Source organism: Phocoena sinus, chromosome 1 (assembly GCF_008692025.1).
Source record: "Phocoena sinus isolate mPhoSin1 chromosome 1, mPhoSin1.pri, whole genome shotgun sequence".
Taxonomy (NCBI): Eukaryota; Metazoa; Chordata; class Mammalia; order Artiodactyla; family Phocoenidae; genus Phocoena; species Phocoena sinus.
This window is the reverse complement of record NC_045763.1, coordinates 11,905,926-11,927,189: the sequence shown is the minus strand read 5'-3', so window position 1 is coordinate 11,927,189 and position 21,264 is coordinate 11,905,926. Positions and strand designations below refer to the sequence as shown.

The 21,264-nt window shown below is 58.3% G+C and overlaps 1 protein-coding gene across 1 annotated transcript; it reads right to left on the bottom strand.

Annotated features, from left to right (window-relative positions):
• Window positions 1-3,577: 3,577 nt before the first annotated feature.
• Window positions 3,578-20,418, bottom strand: EFHD2 (EF-hand domain family member D2). Its single transcript, XM_032633083.1, has 4 exons — window positions 20,043-20,418; window positions 7,655-7,802; window positions 6,338-6,472; window positions 3,578-5,300 (listed from the first exon to the last, which is right to left on the bottom strand). The coding sequence occupies exons 1-4, from the start codon at window positions 20,345-20,347 to the stop codon at window positions 5,169-5,171; spliced, it is 720 nt and encodes a 239-aa protein (XP_032488974.1). The 5' UTR covers window positions 20,348-20,418; the 3' UTR covers window positions 3,578-5,168.
• Between the last annotated feature and the right edge of the window lie 846 nt (window positions 20,419-21,264).

The window sequence follows — 21,264 nt, the reverse complement described above, 5'->3', positions numbered from 1 at the left end:
GCTGGGCTTCTGTGGATGGGAGTTTGCTGATTTACACACACAGAGAGACAGCAAGGTCTAGGCGCCCATCTCAGTCACGTGTACAAGCCCACGGATATACAAGCATACAGGGACAGGCAGACAGACAGACAGACACACACACACCAGTGTCATACATAGAAAGCAGTCTGTTATAAACACAGTCACTCTCAGAGCCCCGAGCCACACGTTCAAAATGTACTCTGATATAGAAATAGCCACAAAAGCGCACAGGCACATAGGTAGTAAGGTACCAGATGAAAAGTCATTCCTTTTTTTTCTTTTGGAATGTTCACAGAGAAACTGACCTTTTTGGAGAGGGAGGTTGCTGGCTGCTCTGGAAGGTGCAGACAGCATCGGCTTTAGGGGAACTTCATTGTTTTGAGACGTTTACCAGTTGAGGTCCTTTATGTAAGACAGCATCAGCAATTGTGCTTGGAGAAAACTGAGGTCACCTTAGTCTGTTTCAGATGCTGAAGATGGGATGTTGAGTGCTTTGCCTAGGGCTGGACCATATCCCCAAAGGACGGAACACCTAGAGCCAGTACTTCCTAGCTGTGTGACCTTGCGCTAGTGACTCAACCTCTCTGTGCTTCCACATCCTCATCTATAGAATGGAGATTAAAAGATGGTACCAGCCTCATAGGGTTATTGTGAGGAGTGCCTGGCATCGGGCAAGCACTATATAAATATTGGCTGTTATTATTAATCATCTGGTTCTCATGAGAAAGCTTGAATCTGGACTGTCACTGGGCCCTTTTGCCTTTGTGGGCCCCTTCCTCCACCAAAAAATATTAAGAATTTTATGTTTTATGACTGCGTGGGTATAAAGACTAGTATAATCCAGTTTGGATTCTATTCATTTTTTTCCTGCCAATTTTAAGAGAAACTAAAACATTTCTGTGGGCCTTAAAGTTATTGTGGGCTCCAGGCACTGCGCCCACCGTACTGATGGGCGATTTGGCCCTGGCTGTGGCCCCTCCGCGTGTCAGGTTCTGCACAACTGAATGGCTGAGAGAGACGTTGGGGAATGTTCTTTGGGTCATGATGAGTGCCTGTTCTGGACCCCGGAGATGACTTTAGGGCAGCCAGGGAGAAAACTGTACTGTCACTGGGAGCAACTGGGACAGAGGTGGGAGCTGCCTCTGGGCGTGCGCACGGCTAGTGCCAGCCCCTCCTGACCTGGCCCTGGTGCAGGGAGCCATCGGCCAGAGGACGCCATCACTCCAGGGGCTCCAAATGCCTAAAGTTATGGTGGTGACACTTGGCTGGCTGACCTGATTTTCTGGCCACCAAGATTGAAGAAGTAGCCCCGGGGGGACTTGGGAATAACTGCAGAAGGGCGCCCTGGGGGAGTGGATTGCTGTGATTGGAGGGCAGGGGGCTTGGTGTTGGGTTGACTTAAAGCTGTGACTCTTGCCTGCCCAGACTGTGAGGCACTGACTTACCAGGTACACAGAAGCCCTTCATTCCTTCATTCTTCCCAGACTCGCTGAGCAGCTCCGGTGCGTAGGCGCTGTGCCAGGGCTGGGGCCACAGAGAGGATCAGACCCTGTTCAGCACTGCTGGACCTCCCTGCCTGGCTGGGTGATAAGTGTTCCTTGGAGTGTTCTGGGCCAAGAGCTGGGAGCCCCAAACGAGAAGAGGTTAGTTCTGGGTGGGAGCTTGATAGGGGGCAGGTGGGAAAGGGTGGCTTCTCTGCAGATTCCATGTCCAAAACGAACACGAGGACTTGAGACTGTGACGATGCCAGACACCCCCATCCTTATCCCGCTGAAGCGCGTGTGTTCCAGGGCCTGGAGCAGGGCCTCCCAGGATCTGGGCACTTAATGTCCCCCAGCCATTCAGGGCCAGACTGTGCTGGAAAAATAACCATGGGTGACTTGGCAGAGGCTGGGCTCAGGGGAAGAGAATGCCAGGAGAAGCAATGCCAAGGTTGGGAGTCAAGTGGGGAGGCTGTTGGTGAGAGCCTGAGAAACAGGGCAGGTGCCACTGACCGGGGCCCATAATTTTTAGTTGCCGGGACAGGACTTTCGGGGGGCAAGTGTTACATCTTGGGTGGGACCCACTAAGGAGGCGGGCCTGGGGGCTGGCAGTGTTTCTCCTCGAAGTCAGATGAAAGTACTAGGTGTTGAGAGAGGGTTTGGGGGCTGAGTGAGGGGTTTGGGGTTTGGTGATGGGGACCGGGACTTGGCGGGGAGCTTACTGAGAGCACGGGACCTGGGCAGGGTTTGAGGAGCCGTCTCCCCTTCCCATTCCTGGTCACTGAATCACTCCAGGCCTCCTTATTCCTCCCGTGCCCTCTGCCTGGGCTGGGAGTGGGAGGTCTTGTGCGGGCCGAGGCTGGGGCCCCTCAGCTGGATCTGATGGTGGAGGGCCTGGCGTGGGACCGCTGGCCTGTGTCCCTCACATTCTGAGGGCTGGAGGCCCACATCCACCACCGGGCCGGCTGGGCGGGGGCTCTGGGGCTTGAATTTTAGCCCTTCCCTGTCAGTACCCTCTGTCCCTCAGTTCTGAGACCCTTTTGCTAGCATGTCAGGGGTTCTGATGCTCTGCCCTTGGGAAGGCAATTGAAGGGCGACGCTTAACCCAACATGTGGTGTTAATGATGGTGGCATCTCAGGCCACAGGTGGCATGTGGGAGTGGCCTTTCTCAGGAAATACACTTCAAGGACGCAGCCTTCTCCAAGCAGGGCCTGTGAGGAAGCCAGAGGTGGAGGGCATCCTGGCTGCTGTCATACCACCCATGTCCACCCGGGGGCAGCGATGCCCAGCCTAATCTCAAACTCCTGCACCCCCCAACTCAGGTTGCACTTGACAGACGGGGGACACCCTACCTGGAAACCGAAGGGTTGGGAAGACTTTGAGACCCTCTCATTGAACAGATGGGGTGACTGAGACCCAGCGGGAGCCTGATCTGTCCAAAGCTACACAGGGATCAGGGATCACCTGGCTCTTTGCCTTTCATCCAACCACCCGTCTGTGGGGGAGGCTTGGGGTGCATCTCTGAGTGTGGCAGAGAGTCTTGGGGGGGCTCTAGGGTGCCTCAATCCAGAATCCCCGTGGCCTCGGTGCCACCCCTGGTGCATGTCCTCCTCTGAATGAACTTGCCAGGCAGGGTGGCTGGATGGGTAGGGGCACGAGCTGTGGACCGAGCAGCCTGGAGCTGCCCCGCTTGCCTGTGTGCCTCTGGGAGACTTTCTGAGTCTCTCTGTTCTTATCTGGGAATAACACAGCGCCCCCAGCCCCCTCCTGGGCTGGTTGTGCAGATGAAATGAGTTGTTATATATAAAGAGCTTAGACTAGCCCCTGGTGACAGCAGGTGAGCATCAAACTCAACCTCCCATTAGGAAGAGTCCCTCTTCTCCCTGCTTCTGAAATGACATGGGAGCCATCTGAGCCAGTGCTGCCCCAGCACCCAGGTGACCTCATCCTGTCCGCTCCTTTCCCAGCCCCTCCCCTCTCCCACCCCAACAAGAACCACACACACATAAGAATATAGAATTTTATCTTATTTTAGTTAAAAAAAATAATCGTACCACCGAATGAAGAAGTAGCCTTTTTTTTTTTTTTTTCCTTTTTCTTTTTTGGTGAGAAGGGAAGAGAGAAAAAAAAAAAGCAATACGCCAAAAGAAAAAGACCTTTTTATATTCATCTGTATAAACATATCCGCTAAGGCAAACGCAATCCAGGGCCAAGGCTGCTGCACTGGGGTCAGTACCTCCTAATTCCTGCAGATTCTAAGGCCAAAAAAATAAAACCTCTGCAAGTCCAACTCTGCGAGTCCAACAGGAGTTTTGTGGACTCTTGGGGCATTTTACTAAAATAAAGAGTTACCGAGTTTAAAAAGCAGTGACGCTGTCACAACACACACTGAAAGTTGCATAACTGTGGCCTCGGTGGCCATGCGCTTGTTTGGACTGGAGGACGGGCACAGCTTCACGACACAGCAGTGGACACAGACGCACGTACACACAGACACGCACACACGTGAGCGAGCACATCGGGAGCCGCGTAGGGCCGGGCCGGTGGCACAGGCTTGGCCACGGCCCATCTGGGGATGGGCACGGGGAGGGCTGGGGTCCCCATGCTCCCTCAGGGGGTGGGTGTGACAGGACATGTCCCGTTGCTGGTGACAAGGCGATGAACGTCACTTGGGGAAGGATGGCGTGAAAGAGCCGAGCCAGGCCCCCTGCTCCCCACAACCTGGTCCGTGCAAACCACTTAAAGCACTTCTTGGACGCCTCCTGGAGAATGGAGACGTGCTGGTTTCCTTCCCTATGAAGGGGCCAATCCCTCCTCCCCACCCTCTTCTCTCCAGAGACCCTCAGGCTGTTCAGGGCCAGGGAAAGCGGGGGGCGGGGGGGGTGGAGGGGACCGGGGACTGGTGTTTCTGCCCCCAGAGCCTTCCCTGCCCACAATCCGTGGCATGGCCGGCAGGGTGTGGGCCCTTGAGGTAGATTGGCACAGCTGCCCCCTCACCCTGCCTGGCTGGGCCCCAGAGAGCTGGGGTCTCCTGGCCAGCATGGGGTGCCAGGGGCCTGGGTCCCTTCGCCAAGATAGAAGCCCCCCCTTGATTCCAGCAGAGAGAGGAGGCAGGGCCAGAGGAACAGGTGCTGGTGATGGGGAGCCCGGGTGCCACCAATCAGCTCTATGGGGTCGGCCATGATTCTTGCCACCTGTCGCTCCCCCAGTCAAGGCGGGGGGCGCTCGAGGGCCCCAGAGGCAGTGCAGTCTGTGGGTTAAGGGCAGGTGGTCTCTGCGGGGGTAGAGGAGGAGGTGGAAAGGGAGAGGCACAGGGAGGAGTGTGTGTGCAGGCAGCCCATCGGCAGGGAGCGCCCTAGAGCCAGAAGCAGGAGCGGCTGCAGCAGGCAGTGGGCGGCCAGGTGCAGGACTGGCCAGGGAGGGCTGGGCCAGGCCGGGAGGTGGCTGGTGTCAGGGCCTCAGGGACAGCGGAAGGGAGCGGGGAGGGGCCGGGCCGCTCTGGGAGACCCCTCAGCCGGCTTGTTCACAGACACGTGTAGCTTTTTAGCATGGTCCCCTCAGACAGAGCCGAGGATCAGGCTTGGCCTGCGGTCTGCCGGCCCTCGCCACCCTCGCCCGCGGGACTGGGCGCCGGGGCCGGGGCCAGGCGGTGGGGCGCAGCCTCGCTACTTGAAGGTGGACTGCAGCTCCTTGAAGGCGGCCTTCCGCTGCTTCATCTCCTCCGCCTGCTTCTTCCTCTCCTCCTGCTCTGCCTTGATCTCCTCCTCGAAGCGGCTGGACACGTTCATGGCCTGGACCTGGGGTGGGGTCGGGGGGGAAGTGGCTCAGGGCCGGAGGGGGCTCTCTCCGGGGTCTCTTCTGGTTCCGCTGCCCCCCTGCGCTATGCACACACAGCTCTGCCTCCCACCAGCCTGGCCCTGGGCCAGGCACTTCAGTCACCTCTCTGAGCCTCACTGCTTCCACTTAGAGCCTGGCGCTCAGTAACTCCGACCTCAGGGATACGTTGGGAGGATTGAAAGAGAAAAGACATATTCAGTAGCTGCTGCAGAGCACGGTTCCTGGAAATGCGAGCTCCTGAAGCTGCTATTCTTACCCTGTCCCCTGTCCTGGGAAGCCCAGAGGCACACCTGGTCTCACTGATGAACCCGGAAACATCCCATCAACCCTAGAAGCCCAGAGGGAGGTGGGAGGAGGCCTTCAGAAGGAATGTTCTTAGCTAACATGGGGAGGGGGAGAAGCAAGAACAGGCAGGGGCCCCGGGGCCCGGGGAGGGCAGGATCCAGGAACCATACTTGTCCCCTGCATCTGAGCGTGTGCTGAAAGGGGAGGGTACTGTACACGGCGGTGGCCTCTGGGGCCCATCATACTCCCTCCCGGCTGGGGCTGGTGGGGCTAGTGTCTCCCAGAGGCCCCGGGAGCCAGTGCTGTGTTTCTGGGCCTGCTTCCTGTCTCCTGGGCCCACTCTTTAAGGCCCAGTCCTTTGCGGGTAGTAGCTCCGGGTACAGGGCTGGGGCGGCTCAAAGGGGTCCCTGTCACCTCTTCAAGAGTACACACCCCTCCCTCACCCACCTCTGGGGCAGGGAGAGAAAGAGAAGCTGGAAAGGATCACAGGCTGGACGGGAGAGGACAGAAGCCAGGAGCGCCGTGGGCCCTGACCGACCCAGGAGGGGCGTCAGCTCCCCACCTCCTGTCTGCGGTCTCAGCAGGGACAGGAAGGGGACGTGCTGACCCTTGAGCTAACTCAGGGCCCCGGAGTACCCCGGCCACACCTGTCCTCACGTGGGGGTCAGGGCAACCCCAGCCTGGGTTCCACACCTCCTCCCATATTCCTTACCTTAGCCTCAAAGAAGCTCTTGGCCCCCTTGACGCCCTCGGTGGACACATCGATCTCGGAGAGGCGGGCCAGCACGTGCAGCCCGCTGTCCTCCTGCAGCTCCCCAGCCGCTGCCTTGCGGAAAATCAGGAGGAACTGCAGCAGGGAGAACAGAACACTGATGCTGTCAGGGAGAGAGGGAAAGGGGCCAGAGCCTGCCCACACCCGGGGCCAGCTGCGGGCCTCCCCGGAAAGGAGGTACTCACAGGCCTGGGAGCTGGAGGTCCGGGCTCTCTGTCCTCCATGCTCTGTGCCCTGCACAGGCTGTCGCGTCCCTCCCTCTCTGGGCCTCGGTTTGCCCATCTGTACGATGGGAGGCTGCCTGTCTCCTGCCCCACCCCCCCAGGACTGGGGCTGCTGCAGGCTGCTCTGCCCATGCTCAGCTCCCGTTAAGAGCCTCAACCTACCTCTTACCTTCGTTTCCCCTGTTCCCCAAACCAATCCGCTCTAACTTCCATTTACTGAGTCCTAAAGGTACATGGCTCTGCCCATTTTACAGAGCGAGGAAGGCTCAGGGGCAAGAAAAAACCTGCCCCAATCTCAGCACCAGAAAGCGAGGGAGGAAGGATTTGAACCCAGGTCCGGACTCCAAACCATCATCGTGTGCTGCTCGCACCTTCCTCCCTGGACTTGGCTCCCCCAGGCGCCCCCCTCCCCCTTCTCTCGCCCTGCCTCTTCTGTGCTTCCTGCCAGTTCTCCGAGGCCCAGCCTGAGCCTTGACTCTCCAGAGGCCACCTCTGGCCTTTAACCCTATGCTGGCCGGGGACCAGTGCCCTTGCTCCTCTGGCCTTGAGCCTCTGCTTCCTCCTCCAGCAAACAGGCTCGTTCGTGGCTCCTGTCTCAGAGTGAGGCCTGAGTGAGATTCGGAGTGTGAGGTCACCCAGCTCAGCGCCCGGCTCCTCTCGGACCCGCAGTGCATGTCCCTCCTCCATCTGTCCCCTCTTCTGAAGCACAGCATCCTGTTATTTCACTCTCTGAGCATCTCCCCCTCTACACGCCAGGACCCCCGGAGCACAGGGCCTTTCTCTGTACTGCCACAGCCCACACAGGGTCAGGTATACAGAAGTCACTCCATCAGTGCTCACTGCATGAAGGAACGCATGTACCTCCATCTCACTTAGGCATCTCAGAATCTCCCCAGGTACCTGCTCTAGGATCCGCTGACACCTCACTCAACCGCTCGACAGTGGCTGTTCACGGACAAAGTTGCTCAATGACAAAGAGGGGTTAGTTTCTCCCCACCCCCCGGTGTTGCCCCCCACGGGGAGTGGGGCTCACCTCTCGGAAGCTGAGCTTGCTGTCAAAGTCCTCATCCACCTCCTTGATCATGTTTTTCAGGCCCAGGTGGGTCTGGGGGGCTCCAAGTTTCTCCATCATGAGCTTTAGCTCCATCAGGTCGATGAAGCCATCCCGGCCGGCATCGTACCTGTGAGTGCAAAGAGAGAGGCCTAAGGACATCCTGCCACCTCATACCTGACCAGAGTGGTCATAAGTCAGAGTACAAGGAGCCTGGGGGCTCAAAAGGTGCCTCCCACCAACGCGTCATCTTATCACAGCTGGAGAGGACCTCGGCCCAGGTGGACTCCCGATTCGAGGCCCAGCTACTGCTTGGTTGCCTGACGATGGGGAACTCACCACGTGACCTGGCAGCCTCCTACATGTTGAACCGTGCTAACTTTTGGCCAAATTTACCTGCTACACAAGGCAGCGGAAACCACAGCCCCTCTCTACTGAATGAGATGTGAACAAGCAGGGAGGGAGAATTTACAATACCGTGGGGGTAAGGATTGTGACGGTAGGCCCTGAAGTTAGAACTCACTGAGCATCTCCAGGTACCTCCACAGGCACTCGAGGGACATCTTGGCTCCATCTCTCCCCCTCTCCCTGTTCCCACCCAGGAGGAAGCAGAAGGTACCACATGTCTCAGGGTAGGGCCAGAGGTCACAGGAGGGAGGGGCCACTTCTAGTTTTCTGGAAGGTGGCCTGGGGTGTGTTCTGGGAACAAGTTGTGCAGGGTGCCTGCAGTGAGCAGCAGGGATCCAGCTGGGTGGCTGGAAAGACCTGGAACAGTGATTACATGATGACCGTGCCTCTGCCCTGCACATTTCAGGTCTCTTTTTTTCTACCACCAACAGCCTGGCAGAGAGAGGGACAGGGTGAGTGAGGGGCAGAGTCTAAACGTCTCGCTCGACTGGCTTCCTTGTGGTAAGAGCTTGGGTCAGAGCTGGGCTCCAGGCCCGTCCCCTGGCTGGGGAGGTGCTGCTTGTGCTGGGAGCACACAGCATGGCAGATGTGGGTGCTGCTCCCACCGCCCAGCCAGGCCTCTTATCAGGCGAACCAAGCAACCGCCCTGTCTCCTGGTGGGTTGGGGAGAGTCATCTCAGCGCTGGCCAAATGGGCCTTCTGAGCCTAAAGAAGCTTGTGCAGTCGCCGAGGCCTCAAGATGGCTGGGTGGCAGCGCTGGTGACAGCAATATGACATACAGGGGCTGAGTTCCAGAAACTTCCTGGAGACTTGGAGTTCCTACACAAACACACATCTCATTCCTGTGGCCTCTACAGGGCTTCCCAATTCCCTTCACCCATCTCTAATTACACATAAGCTTCACATGACTATGGACATCTGAGAGCAACCACTTTTTGAAATCTATCTTTGTGCTGGGAAATTTCCATACTTTATTTTACTTAATCTTCATAATAACCTTCTTTTACAATGGAAGCTCAGAGAGGTTAAGTGGCCTGCCCAAGGTCACACAGCAGTGAAGGAAGGGGCTGGGCTTCTACCCCACGTCAGTAGGGCTCATAAACCTGCACATTTGCTGCCGCCCCCCCCCCACTCATGTCCTGGGGTTGCCAGCAGGACGGAGACGTCTGCCTGGAGTGCTGAGCAGAGCATTTGTGCAAGGGGTAAAAATAGTTCACGAGCAAGTGAGTCAGTGGTTGGAAGTGATGCAGCACAGGAAGACAGGTCTCTGGGAACCCTGCAGGGAACACAGGGTCCTGAGGCCTTTTTCCCCACCACGGGGTGAAAGGGTCCGGGGTGAGAGCAGTGGCCACAGCCGAGGCGGAAGCAGATGCGAGAGGATGTGGTGGAGGGTTGTGGGACTCGGGAGGGTCAGGGAGGCCAACGATCTCATGGTCCAGGCTCCACTTAGAGCTGGAGGGGCCCTGTGGGGGACACGGTGGAGCCCCCCCCTTCCATCTTTGGAGCCTGTTTGCCAGTGGTAAGGGGCTGGGTGGCTGCTGCATGAGCCTTAGTGACCGGTACTGGAGCAGCCCTGGAGCGTGGCCAGGTGAGGGAGTCAGTCTTTCCCGGGGCAAGTCACATGGATGCCCCTCAGCGTCCCTGCGGAAGACAAAGCCCCCGCCTCTTTCTGAACTCGGGCTCCAATGATGACATGTCAGGGCTGGAGCAGACTGCTTGGGCTCCAGCAGACTGTGCCATCGAGCCTCCAGCCAAGGCAGAGAACCCCTGGTATGATGGTGACTCTTTCGTAAGGTCACTGCGAGGACTGGGTACGTTCACACGTGACAAGCACTTTGCACAGCGCTGGCTCCAGAAACTGCAGCTACCAGCACTATCACGAGACTTTGTTACTTTTATGAAGCTCCTACTATGTGCCAGGCATTTTTCTCTGGGCTCAGCAATCCTGGGGGGTCTGAGTTATGTCCCCATGTGACTGATTAGGGGACAGGGGCTGGAGAGGTTTGGGCACCGGCCAAGGGTTCAGACGCCCATCCCTGTGATTCCCACACTCTACTCTCTCTACCGCCCCACCTGCCTCTCTTGAGCCTCAGCTTTATTTACTGCTCAAGGGTTACTCCTGCAGCCAGGGGTGGCTCAGTTTCAGAGGAAGTGCAGATAAAGTGTCCAAACTTGGACAGAAACTTGGGCTCTGGATCTCGGTCTCTGGCAGCTCCCAGGCCTCCTGGCTGGGCTGCAGCTCAAACCGCGGCGTGAACCGCTGCCTGTGTCAATCAAACATCAATCAATTACTGGTTCCGGGCTCCTGCCCCCAGGGGGACAATGCAGGGGCTGGCCACACTGGAGGGGGTGGTTCCCACAAGGCCCCCGGGGGAGTGGACATCTACCATGTGCCCTGGGCTGTGACGTGGGTGGGCTCTGGGTCATTGGATCAGCCAGGTTCCTGGGTAAACCCTGGAGGTTTGTGCTCACAGCAGCTCTGCTGAGACTAACCTGAGTCCAAACCCCAGCTCTGCCACCTGCTGGCTAGGTGACTCTGCTCAAGTCACATGACCCTATGAACCATTTACATCATGGAGCTCAGACCCATCCCAGGCTTGCGGCAAGAGTTAATGATGATCCACGTGGATTCTTAGCACAGAGGCTGGCCCACAATAAGTACTCAATCATTACACGCTAACTACAGTACTACTACTACTAAATTATTATTATCGGTAACACCTACCTCTAGGATTTGAGATAAAGGAGATCGTGGGTGTAAAATGCCTAGTACATAGTACGTACTTAAAACCTGCAATTTCTTTAGAATAGTGGCTATTGAGAACTTTTTATGTGCCAGGTACTAGTTAAGTACTTTGCACATATAATATAAAAATGGTGTTGATAGTGAGATTAATAATGGTAAAAAATACAATTTCTCCCTCAGGCACCAGTCCTGATGGTGCATGGTGGGTAGGAAATGCTTGTTGTAGACTGGCCTGGAGGCAGCGGGTGGACACGATGACCCAGAGGTCCCTCCAGCATCTTCTCTGAAGGTCCCACTACTTCCCTCCCCCACCCCCATTAGGCCTGATTCAAGGACCCCGCCACCTGGGGAGGTGAAGAGACAGCAGGACAGAATCTTTTGCTCTCTCGCTGGGCAGAGAGAGAGAGAGAAGCCTCGGTCGGTCCTGGATTACTCTCTTGTTCCTCCTCTGACAGGGAGGGAAGTGACAAAGGGGGAGACTGCCTCTGTGCCACCAGCAGGAGGACCACTGGCAACCCAGGAGAGAATGGTGTTCTAAGATGCTTGGAAACAGGCATCTATCCCTGACTGGGGAGAGCCTCTCTTCCCTCAGCCCCCTCTCTGAGCTGAGGTTGCAGGTAGCTCAGAGGATCCAGGAAAAGAGTCCGTATCCAAGATCCGCCTGGATGCCTGGTCTACCCCCTTCATGTCATGTAGGGAACTTGGGGCCCAGAGTGGGTAGCAAGCAGCCCAGGGTCACACAGCTGGAGAAAAGCAAGATTCCCAAAGTTGTAAGCTTTCCTCCCTGCCTGCCTGCTTTCTTCTTGGGAAGGCGGTCCCATGGAGGGCCCCAGATTCTCAAGCCTGCAGGGCTGGGGGAGACTGGGCTGAGAGGAGAGGCTTGGGCCCTGCCTGGGAGGGCCAGTTCCATCTGGCAGGACTGACAACAAAGCTCCTAGGCTGGGAGCTGAGCACTTTTCTCCAGCACCGGAGGGAGGCGGCTGCACCTGGTGCTGTGCCCACATTCCTAACCACCACCCCTCTGAGCCTCCCCCTGAATAGTTCTTGACGGGGAGGCTCAGCAGCTGCCGCCCCGGATGCTGGTGACGAAATCCCCTCCCATCTGCCCTTGCACGTGGAGCAGCGGCCACCACCCAGGCAGACTTTGCCCCTTTGGGCTGCAGGTCCCATCCGGCTGATGGCTCCTCCTCCCCCCGGTTCTGATAACCCGGAGATACGGGGGTGAGAGCAGTGACCGGCTCCTACAGCGTGCAGGGCTTGCCCTCATTTCATAACAATATTTTCATTAGTGGCTGCTCTTGGCTGGGCACTTACTATGTGCCAGGCACTGTGCCAAGTGTTTTGTATCAGATCCTCACAGGAACTCCATGAAGCAGGCATAAATATCCCCATACTACAGACGAGGAGACTGAGGCTCAGGGAGAAAGTGACTTGGCCAAGACCAGAGCTGACGAGGGCACACCTGGGATCAGAACCCTGACCTGATGAAAAACATGTGCTTTTAACTACTGTGCTGCGTCTTGATGCCTACAGACCCTGCACCAAAGAAACTCAGGCTGGGAAGGATACTGGAGGCCACCTCATTTAGCCATTCATGAGGGTCAGATACACAGTGCAGTTTTCCTGCTTGGCATCTTGAATGCCTCTAAGGACGGGAAGCTCACTGCTTACCTAAAGCAGCACATTCTGGCTCTGGAACTATTAGAAAGTTTCTCCTCACGCACGACCTCCCCACCCACCAGCTGTGCTGTACAGTCTGAGAGCAGAGTGAGGAGTCATCACAGCTGCTGCACAAGGGGAGGGTGGGAACAGTTGCTCTGGGAGCATAGGGGACCCCAATTCTCTCCCTTCTAGTTCCCATCCCAGGCCTTTGCTCATGGCCCCTCTGCCCATGGGGGTCCCAAGGAGGACAGACAGCTGGAGAGAGTGGTGTTTATGGACCACTGAGCCCCCAGGCCCACCTGGCTTTGTTCTCAGCATTCACAGACCTGGTCTTCCTCCATCCTATCTGGGGAGGCCCCAGAGGCTCCTAGGCCTCTACTCTTTGACCTGCAAAATGGGAAGGCAGGTTGCTTGGGGCAGGAAAGTTCTGGACAACAGGGACATTTTGGCCTTGCTAGCTGTTACAGGCAGGTTGGCTTGGCCCGCCTCCCCGTGCAGGTGGACGCCCCCAGGCTCGGTGATGACGGCCGGCAGTGCCCATCCGTTCCTGCACTCTCCCACCCCCAGACTGCCTGACTCATGGGGGGAAAGCCCTCTCACCACTTCCTCCAGTCCTATCTGCGGAGTCTGACACTTGATCTGTTGCCCTGTGTCAGCCAATTAGAGGGTGTGTGAGTGCATATGGGTGAGTGTGTGGCTGGCGGGTGCTCACGCCTCCTCCCCGGCTTTCCGATAAGTCCAAGGATCAAGGCTGATGGCAATTGCTGGGCGCTGTCAGGACTTGGGGGCGTCCTAACCTCAAGTTAGGCTCTCATGCTGAGCCCACCCTGGGAGGGCAGCTCCCTCCACATGTAGTTTCAGCAGTGGGTCTCCCCCCCGGCTCTCCCCTGTGCCGCCTCCTTCCCTGCCTGCACCTAATAATAATAATTATTATAAAAGTGATTGCAAAGAACATTTACTGAATGTCTAATATAACCCAGTGTTTACTATTTAACTTAATCTTTCCTCTTGTTTTCCCCTCACTGCCCAGACTAAGTAACGTGGCAGGGAGACAGCTATGGTGGCCCGGTGCTTCTTAAACCTTAATGCGCACACCCGGTGAGCCTTGTTAAAATGCAGATTCTGGGCTTCCCTGGTGGCGCAGTGGTTGAGAGCCCACCTGCCGATGCAGGGGAAACGGGTTCTTGCCCCGGTCCGGGAAGATCCCACATGCCGCGGAGCGGCTGGGCCCGTGAGCCATGGCCGCTGAGCCTGCGCGTCCGGAGCCTGTGCTCCGCAACGGGAGAGGCCACAACAGTGAGAGGCCCGCGTACCGGGGAGGGGGGGGGGGGGGGAGCAGATTCTGACCCAGTAGGCCTGGGGTGGAGCCTGAGCCTCTGAGCTTTCTAACAAGCTCCCGGCGGACACTGACGCTGCTTTCTTCGGGTCCCATGGGAGCAAGGGACGTGGGAGTCAGAAGGACCCTCATTCAAAACCTCTCCACTCCTCAAGTCATGGAACCCTCTCTGAGACCCGGTCTTCTTATCTGTGAAAGGGGTGATGATCATCTTGCAGGATGCCGAGACAGGATTAAACAAGACGCAAAGTGCCTGCAATGGAGACGCCACAGCGGCCCTCTGTTTGCACACAGCTCAGGCGTCCCTGGGCCCGGCTCCGTCAGGCTGCACCTTTCTGGCCCGGAACCCTCGCTTCTCTAGAGACCTTGAAAAGCAGAAGTCTGCCGGGCAGTCAGAGGGAACTCAGCTGCTGGAGGGTGTGGGGACTGTCCCTGCCGAGGCCACAGGGCGACTCTGCTCCTGGCTGGGCTGGCCCTGCAGAAAGGGCCCCAGGCAGCAGGGCTGGGTCTCCTACAGCCGAAGCCAGGCCCTGAACCCAGAGGCACAGAGGAGAGAAGGCAGGAAGGTGCAAACCAAAAGGGAACCAAAAGTCCCTGGGGGGACGGAAAGGAGAGGTGACTCAGAATCAGAAGGGAAGTAGGAGAGCAGAGGACAGGCCTGAGGCCAGGAAATCCTCCCTCCCCAGGGGTGTGGGGCTTCTCCCCAGCAAGGCAGGCTCCTGGCTGCTACAGGGGGAAGGACCCAACCTCTGAACCCCCAGAGGACTCCCCCCCGTCACCCCCCACCCCCTGCCTAGGCTCTGGGACTCCTCCTTTCCCATAAACGCAGCCCTCACTTGGCCTCGGGAACTCCCAGTAGGCAGACCTGGTTCTAATCCTGGCCCTGCCACTTATTATAACCTTGAGCCTTGCTTTCCTCATCTGGCAAATGGGGATAATGACAGCACCCACCTCCCTGGGCTGGTGTGAGGATGAAGTTCAGTTCCTGAAATAACACACCAGGTTCAACTGGGCCTGGCGGTTCCATTTAACAAGGAGAGGGTGCGGCGGCAGGGGGCTGGCTGTGGAGGGCCGGCAGCACGGCATCCCTCAGGAGAACTTCAGTCCTCGTCATAGAAATAAAGAAATGGAACCTGCCGTTTCCAGCCCGGTGGGCCCATCCTCTCTATCCCCCCAAAGACCCACCCCTCTATGCCACTGCTCTCTGTGAGACTTTAAGTTTCTTGAGGGCAGGAACTCTATTTTTCCCTTAATTCTCTGGACCTTGCACACAGAAACTTAATAAAATATGATCAAAAGAATGGACTTTAAGCTTTTCAAAATCACCGTCTATGTTTTTAATAGCCCACAGACCAGACACAATGGTGGGCTCTTTACAAAGGCTCAGGACTTTTTTTTTTTTTTTTGGCCGCACGGTCAGGCTTGTTGGTTCCCCGACCGGGGATTGAACATGGGCCCTCAGCAGTGAAAGGGCGGTGTCCTAACCACTGGACCTCCAGGGAATTCCCCAGGACTTTTAAAAACTTAATCCTCAGGACTTTACCAGGCAGGTTCTTTAGCCCCAGGGGAAACAGGCTCTGAGAAGCAGAGCACCCCGTCTAGGCGGTGGCAGACGGGCGCTGGAGTCCTAGTTTTGTGTCATCCCAGGGCTGCTGTCTGCGCTGCCCTTTTTTCTGCCACCTGCCTTCCACGTAATTAAGTGATAATGAATTTGGTTTCCCATTTTTGTTATTTATCAAAGCCATATGTAGCCATCAATGAAAGCGTCGGTTCAGCAGGAGGGAAAGAAGGTTCTCATGCTGGGTCCCCATCACTCCTGCCCAAAGCAAGAGGGTTCTTGCCAGTCTGGCAGGCCGGGCAGCTCCATGGGGGGTAAGTGGAGTCAGCCAGTGGCTTCTGTGGAGCAATCTCCGTGCTAGGCACCACCACCGGGGCTGGGGATGGTGGTGACAGGAACTTGGAAAGTACTTATTTTGTGCCAGGCACTTCATAACAACCTTGTGAGGTGGGTTCTATTATTCTCCCTGTTGCAGGGTGAGGAACCGGGGCTCAGAAGGGTTTACGTGCCTTGCCCCAGGGCCCAAGGCTGGGATTCCAACCCAGGGCGGCTGACTCCAAAGGCCCTGACCTTAACCACTGCACCAGACAGCCCTCCAGGAAGGACGGGGGTGGGGGGGCGTGCTGCTGTGAGCTGCAAGAGCCTAGGGCGACACCAGGGAGGCATAGCAGGTGGAGAGGAGGGGAGGGCAAGGTGGGAAGGAGAGAGGGAAGCCCCCCTCTTCTCTGACGCAAGGGGTCATGAGATGAAGTGGCTGGGGACGAGGCTGGGCAGGGCAGGGAACTAGGACATCTTCCTCGGATTCCACGGCAGGTTCAGAATTACATGGCTGCCTTCCTCTCTGGCAGGTCTCGGCTTACACCACCCCGCAGAGCCCCACGCAGGCTGTTGCCAGGCCAGAGGTGGCTGCCCTGAGGCCCTCCGGGTCCACACCACTGCCCCTTGCCTGGAGGGTTCCAGAGCAGCCCTGGATGGATGGGCAGACAGAGGAGGGCAGAGGGTCGGATTAGAGGTGATGGGTGCAGCCTGAGGCTGCAGGAGGGGGAAGGACTGAGAGTCCAGGTGCTTCCAGGTGCCTGGCACCTTGCCAGAGCTCTGTGTGCATCACCTCCCCCCGCCCCACCTCGAGATGCAGGGACCACTTTTCCCATTGTACAGATAAGGATGCTTTGGTTCAGCCACTGAAAACCTCCCCATGGATGTCACTACACCTTCCTGGGCCTCGGTTTCCTCTTCTGTAAAATGGGGGAGAAGCGTTGGTGACAACCCCGGAGGTCTCTCCCAGATGGAAACTACCAGCAGCGTGAGGTCAGCGATGACGGAGAGCCCGTCTATCTTCCCTCTGCCCCCTCTCTTCTCCCTCCATCTCCATCCTTAGGAAGTATTTGCTGATGATCGCTGAATGGATGAACTGGAAGACCCTGGAAGGCAGTTCTGCCATCCGGGAGGGCTCCGGACGACTCAGAAATAAGGAAGTCATTGGTGAATCACCTTTGGGAATCATCAGATACATCAGGCTCCTTTTACAGGTGGGGAGACTGAGGCCCAGAGGGGGCAGGCCGACTAGGTAATTGAGTGGCAGAGCCAGGACAAAGCCCCACTTCCTAGCTCCTGGCCTCCAAGACAAGTCCAGCTCCCAGCTCCCTCTGCCCTCTCCCATCTCCTGCACTCTGCTCTGGGGGATGGCTTCCCAGGGTGGCCAGGCTCCCCTCCCCTCTGCCATGGGAGCTGCAGATCGGGGTGGAAGTGTCCCAGCAGAGCCCTGGCTGTGATCCTTGGGCCCTGCTTGGACCCAGGAGGCTGCAGCACCTCTTGGACAGCAGAAGCAGAACGCGAGTTTTGTCTTCCATGAGAGCCTGTCTGTTGGCTGTTCACAGCCGGGACTCGGCTGGGCTGGGCTCGGCTGGCACAGTGAAGCCTTGTTTCCTTGAATACAAAATCTGCAGCCTTCCATCCACGCCAGGGCCCCCGGCGGGTGGCACTTCCTTCCCTAGAATCTCCCTGACCCCTTCCTGCCCCCCTCACCCCTGCCAATACCTCATCAGGCAGTAGTGGTGCCAAGAGGGGGCTTCCAGGGGTTCAGCTCCCCTCAATTTTCAACAAAGTTACCCCTCGTCAAACTAACAGCCAAACAGCCTCTGTAAAAAGTGAGCTCGCTCTGCAAATGCAGCTCCACGACCATTCCCCTAGTCACGCGCCCCTTCCAACCAAGCTGCAGTCTCCCAGGTCCCTGCTCATACAGCGTGTCTGGGTGCTCCAAACAGCTCCTTCTTGTTTTTGGCGGGCGTAGAGGGGGTGAAGCCTAAGAGAAGGACTCTGGTGGTGGGTCCACGTGGGAGAAAATCAGCCATGCACACGGAAGCGGGTGTTGGCGGGGTGTGTTTCCCCGCGTGGAGGCAGACGTCTGTGACGGGAAACCCAGGAGGGAAGAACATGGGTTTTGGAGTCACAGACCTGGGTTTAGATTATGACTCCATCATTTTTTGAGCTGTGTATTCTTGGCAAGTTACCAAACTGCTCTGTGCCCAGACTGTCCAACTGCGCCATGGTGGTGACGACAGTTCTATGTCATGGGGCTGCTGGGAGGAACGGAGACGCTCCTTAGTCCTGCGGCACGTGGCCGCATTTGAATAACCTCCCTCGTACTTCCCTGGGGTGGGGGGCGGGGGTGGTGGTGGCGGCGGGCAGCGGGCGGGGTGGGGGGGGTGGGGGGCGGGGGTGGTGGTGGCGGCGGGCAGCTGAGGTGGGGCGCGAGGGGCCGGGGCAGAGTCTATAAGGAAGTTCTGACTGCCTTCTATTGAGGCGGCGATCCTGGAACTCCTGCTCTCCTGATAGGGCCAGTCTTTTATCAGGAAGAAACTTGAGAAGAACTCCCAGACAAGACCCTGGAGCCAAAGAAGCAGGCTCCTCAAGGCCCAGGGGTCTCCATGCAGAGGTCTGGAGTGGGGTTAAGGACTCAGTTCCACCCCAGGCTGACCCTCGGAAAAACATGGGGCTCCCAGCCATCCAGGTCTGAGAACCAAAAACCTCTTCTGCATTGGGGCCAAATGCAAAAGCAGGGCCACAGCAAGCAGTGAGGAGTGGGAAAGAGTCTTTCTCAAGCTGTGGGGTTGCAAAACCCTCCCCCCGCCGCCCCGGGCTTCCTGCTTGCGGTCCGAGCACACTGCCCCAGCCAAGGTGGGGTCAGCGCCCCTTCCTCTCGACCTTGGGCTGCCAGACCTCCTGACTCCCTCACCTGAGACTTGGCCTCAGGACAGTTCTACCTTTTGGATCCACTTCCAGATCTACTCCAGATCACACCCCTGGGCTGTTTTCCCCTCCAGCGGCCAGGGGCAGGGGGGATGGGCAACAGGAGGTGGGCAGGGAAGAATACCAAAGGGAGGGGGGCTGAGTACCTTCACCCCCACCCCAGGCCCCCCTCACTGCTCGGGGTGGGCAGCGTGGCTGACCATCTCAATCCCAACTGGGTGAACGCAGTGATGGACCAGAAGGGGACCTGGAAGCCTTTCTCTCTAGTCATTTCACAGAGATTTAAAGTTTTTTTTGTTGGGGGAGGGGGAAGCCCAGAGGCCTGGAAGGACCTGTCCAACCTGCTGAGGGCATGGGGTATGGAATTTAAGGATGGAGTAAAGGTAGAGGTGAGAGCTACCAGCCAAGTCAGATAGCTTCGTGTGGGGTGTCAGGGACCCTGTGTGGGGAGGGAAGGGGGCACGCGGTGGAGGAAGGGAGGCAAGGAGAGATGGGGCCTTTCTGACAGAAAACAGGGGGCAGTGACTGCAAAGCTGCTGGGTGTACCGGGGTGACGAGGGCAAGAGGAGGGAGGGATGGTCTGCGGAGGGAGGCGGGGACTCGGCCCTGCAGGGACGTGGCTGCGGCTGTGTGTGTGTGTGTGTGTGTGTGTACATACCTGCCAAGTCGGGGGCAGGGAGGAAGGGGTCCCTCCCTGGGGAGATCACCTGAGGGTCAAGGGCTGGGGTCCTGGCTAACGGAGTGGATGAGGGCAGAGGTGGGAGGGGCCGAAGGGTCTTTGACACAGTTTGCTGGCAGATGCTGAATAAGTGGAGGGGAGGCGGGGGAGGGGTCTCGGCCCAGAACCCACGTTGAGAGGGATCTGAGATAAGCAGAGTAAATGAAAGGACCCCAGTAAAAGGAATGGTCACCTTTGTTGAGGCGCTGGAGGGTGGGGTGTGTGTTTTAGACCCGCGTTTGGTGTGTGGGGGGGCGGTTGGGAATTCAAGTAGCTGAGGAGGGGGAAAGGGGGCCACGGGGTCCTCAATCTCGGTGTGCGCGCGTGTGGAGAAGCATCACTAACAAGGCCAGAGAACCGGACCCTCCAGACCCCTGTGCTTATCTAGAAGGAGCCGCGGGGTCCCCCACTCCGCGTGCGCGCGTGCAGTGTATCGGGGGCAGCGTCACGGTGAGGAGAGGTCGCGTGCCAGGGGCCGCGGGTCCCCAGACCCATATGCGTGGTAGGGAGGAGGTCCCGAAGCCTCGTGATTATCTGGAAGGGGCCAGGGGTCCCCGCCCCTGGTGTGTCAGGGATCGGGGAGCCCGGCTGGCCGCATGGGTCCCGGGACGGCGCGGGGTCCAGGGTTCGGGGGCTCGGGAGCCGAGGCCGGCTCTCGGGGTGGGTGGGGAACCGTGTCGAGCGGGCACTCACTGCTTGAACATCTTCTCCATGTCCTTGATCTGCTTCCTGGAGAACTCCTTGAACTCGGTGTAGGGGTTGAAGATGCGGCGGCTGGGCGACTGGGGCTCGCCGATGCCCTGGTTGAGGTCGGCGCGCCGCAGCAGCTTGGCGCTCAGCTCTTCGTCCGCGCTGCCCAGCGCCTCGGCCGTCTCGTCGGGTGCCCCCGCCGCCGCCGCCGCCCCGTTCAGCCCGGGCTGCTCCGGGGCCTCGACGCCGCCCTCGTCCTCCATCTGCAGCCGCCGGCTCAGCTTGCTGGCCAGCTCGTCCGTGGCCATGGTGGCCCGCGCGGCGCTCGCCCCCGGACCCTGCTAGTCGCGCGCCCGCGCCGCCTCTGGCCGCGCTCTTCCTCTTCCTGACACTCCCCAGCGCCAGGCACCGCCCCCGAAGGTGGGACTTACGCCCCTCGCTGGGCCCGCCCGCTCCCGCCCCGGCTCCCGGCCTTGCGCAGCCCGCCCCGCGCGGGCTCGGGCTCCGGCTTGAGCTCCGCGTCTAGAGTGTACCGGGGGCGCCGGGCCCGCCACCATCCTCCCCCGTAAGGTTGGGGGGCCCCCGTAGAACCCATCCCCCCTCTCCTCCTCACTGTGCCGGCTGAACGGGAGAGGTCGGGCTGGGGGCCGGGGACCGAGGCGGGAAGGACGAGGGGGTCCTTCCCACCAGTTTGGGTGTGGGTCTGGGGCGCAGGGGGGCGCCGCCCCCAACCCCTTCTCTGGAATCCCCACGCCGTGGAGTCGTAATCCCATGGCGGTGTGACACCCTGTCGGTTGCCATGGAGACGACTCAATGTTACACACTGTCGCTTTCGATGAGGGTTTCGATGAGGGTTGCAGAGGTAATGAAGAAGGTGTACCCGGTGAGCAGGAACCCCCGTTTAGACGTAACCGCAGGTGGAGCTGCTGCATCTTTTGGAAAGAGATGGATCAGCAGCTGCGAGGGATATGGCTCTGGGCCTCAGCCCTGAGAGGTCCTCGGAGATAGCGGGAGAGCGAGAGGGAGAAGAGCCTTGCCCTCTCCCTGTGGGCCAGCACATCACATGAATGACTTGGCAGAATAGCTGCTGGGCCACGCGGTCCTCTGAGACTTAATTTTAGGGGAACTGACAGGGAGATCTTGATATTGCCATTTCAGTGGGGACCCCAGAGAAGAGATGTCCTCTACAAAGGCTCAAGGGCTGGGATGTCAGGAAGGGACCAGA

Bases quoted from the DNA above. Each gene is read 5' to 3' on its own strand.
- EFHD2 (XM_032633083.1), bottom strand. From the start codon at position 20,347: ATGGCCACGGACGAGCTGGCCAGCAAGCTGAGCCGGCGGCTGCAGATG. The intron at 7,803-20,042 runs GTGAGTGCCCGC...TTGCACTCACAG, and splicing joins ATGGAGAAGATGTTCAAGCA to GTACGATGCCGGCCGGGATG. The intron at 6,473-7,654 runs GTGAGCCCCACT...TCCCTGCTGCAG, and splicing joins GCAAGCTCAGCTTCCGAGAG to TTCCTCCTGATTTTCCGCAA.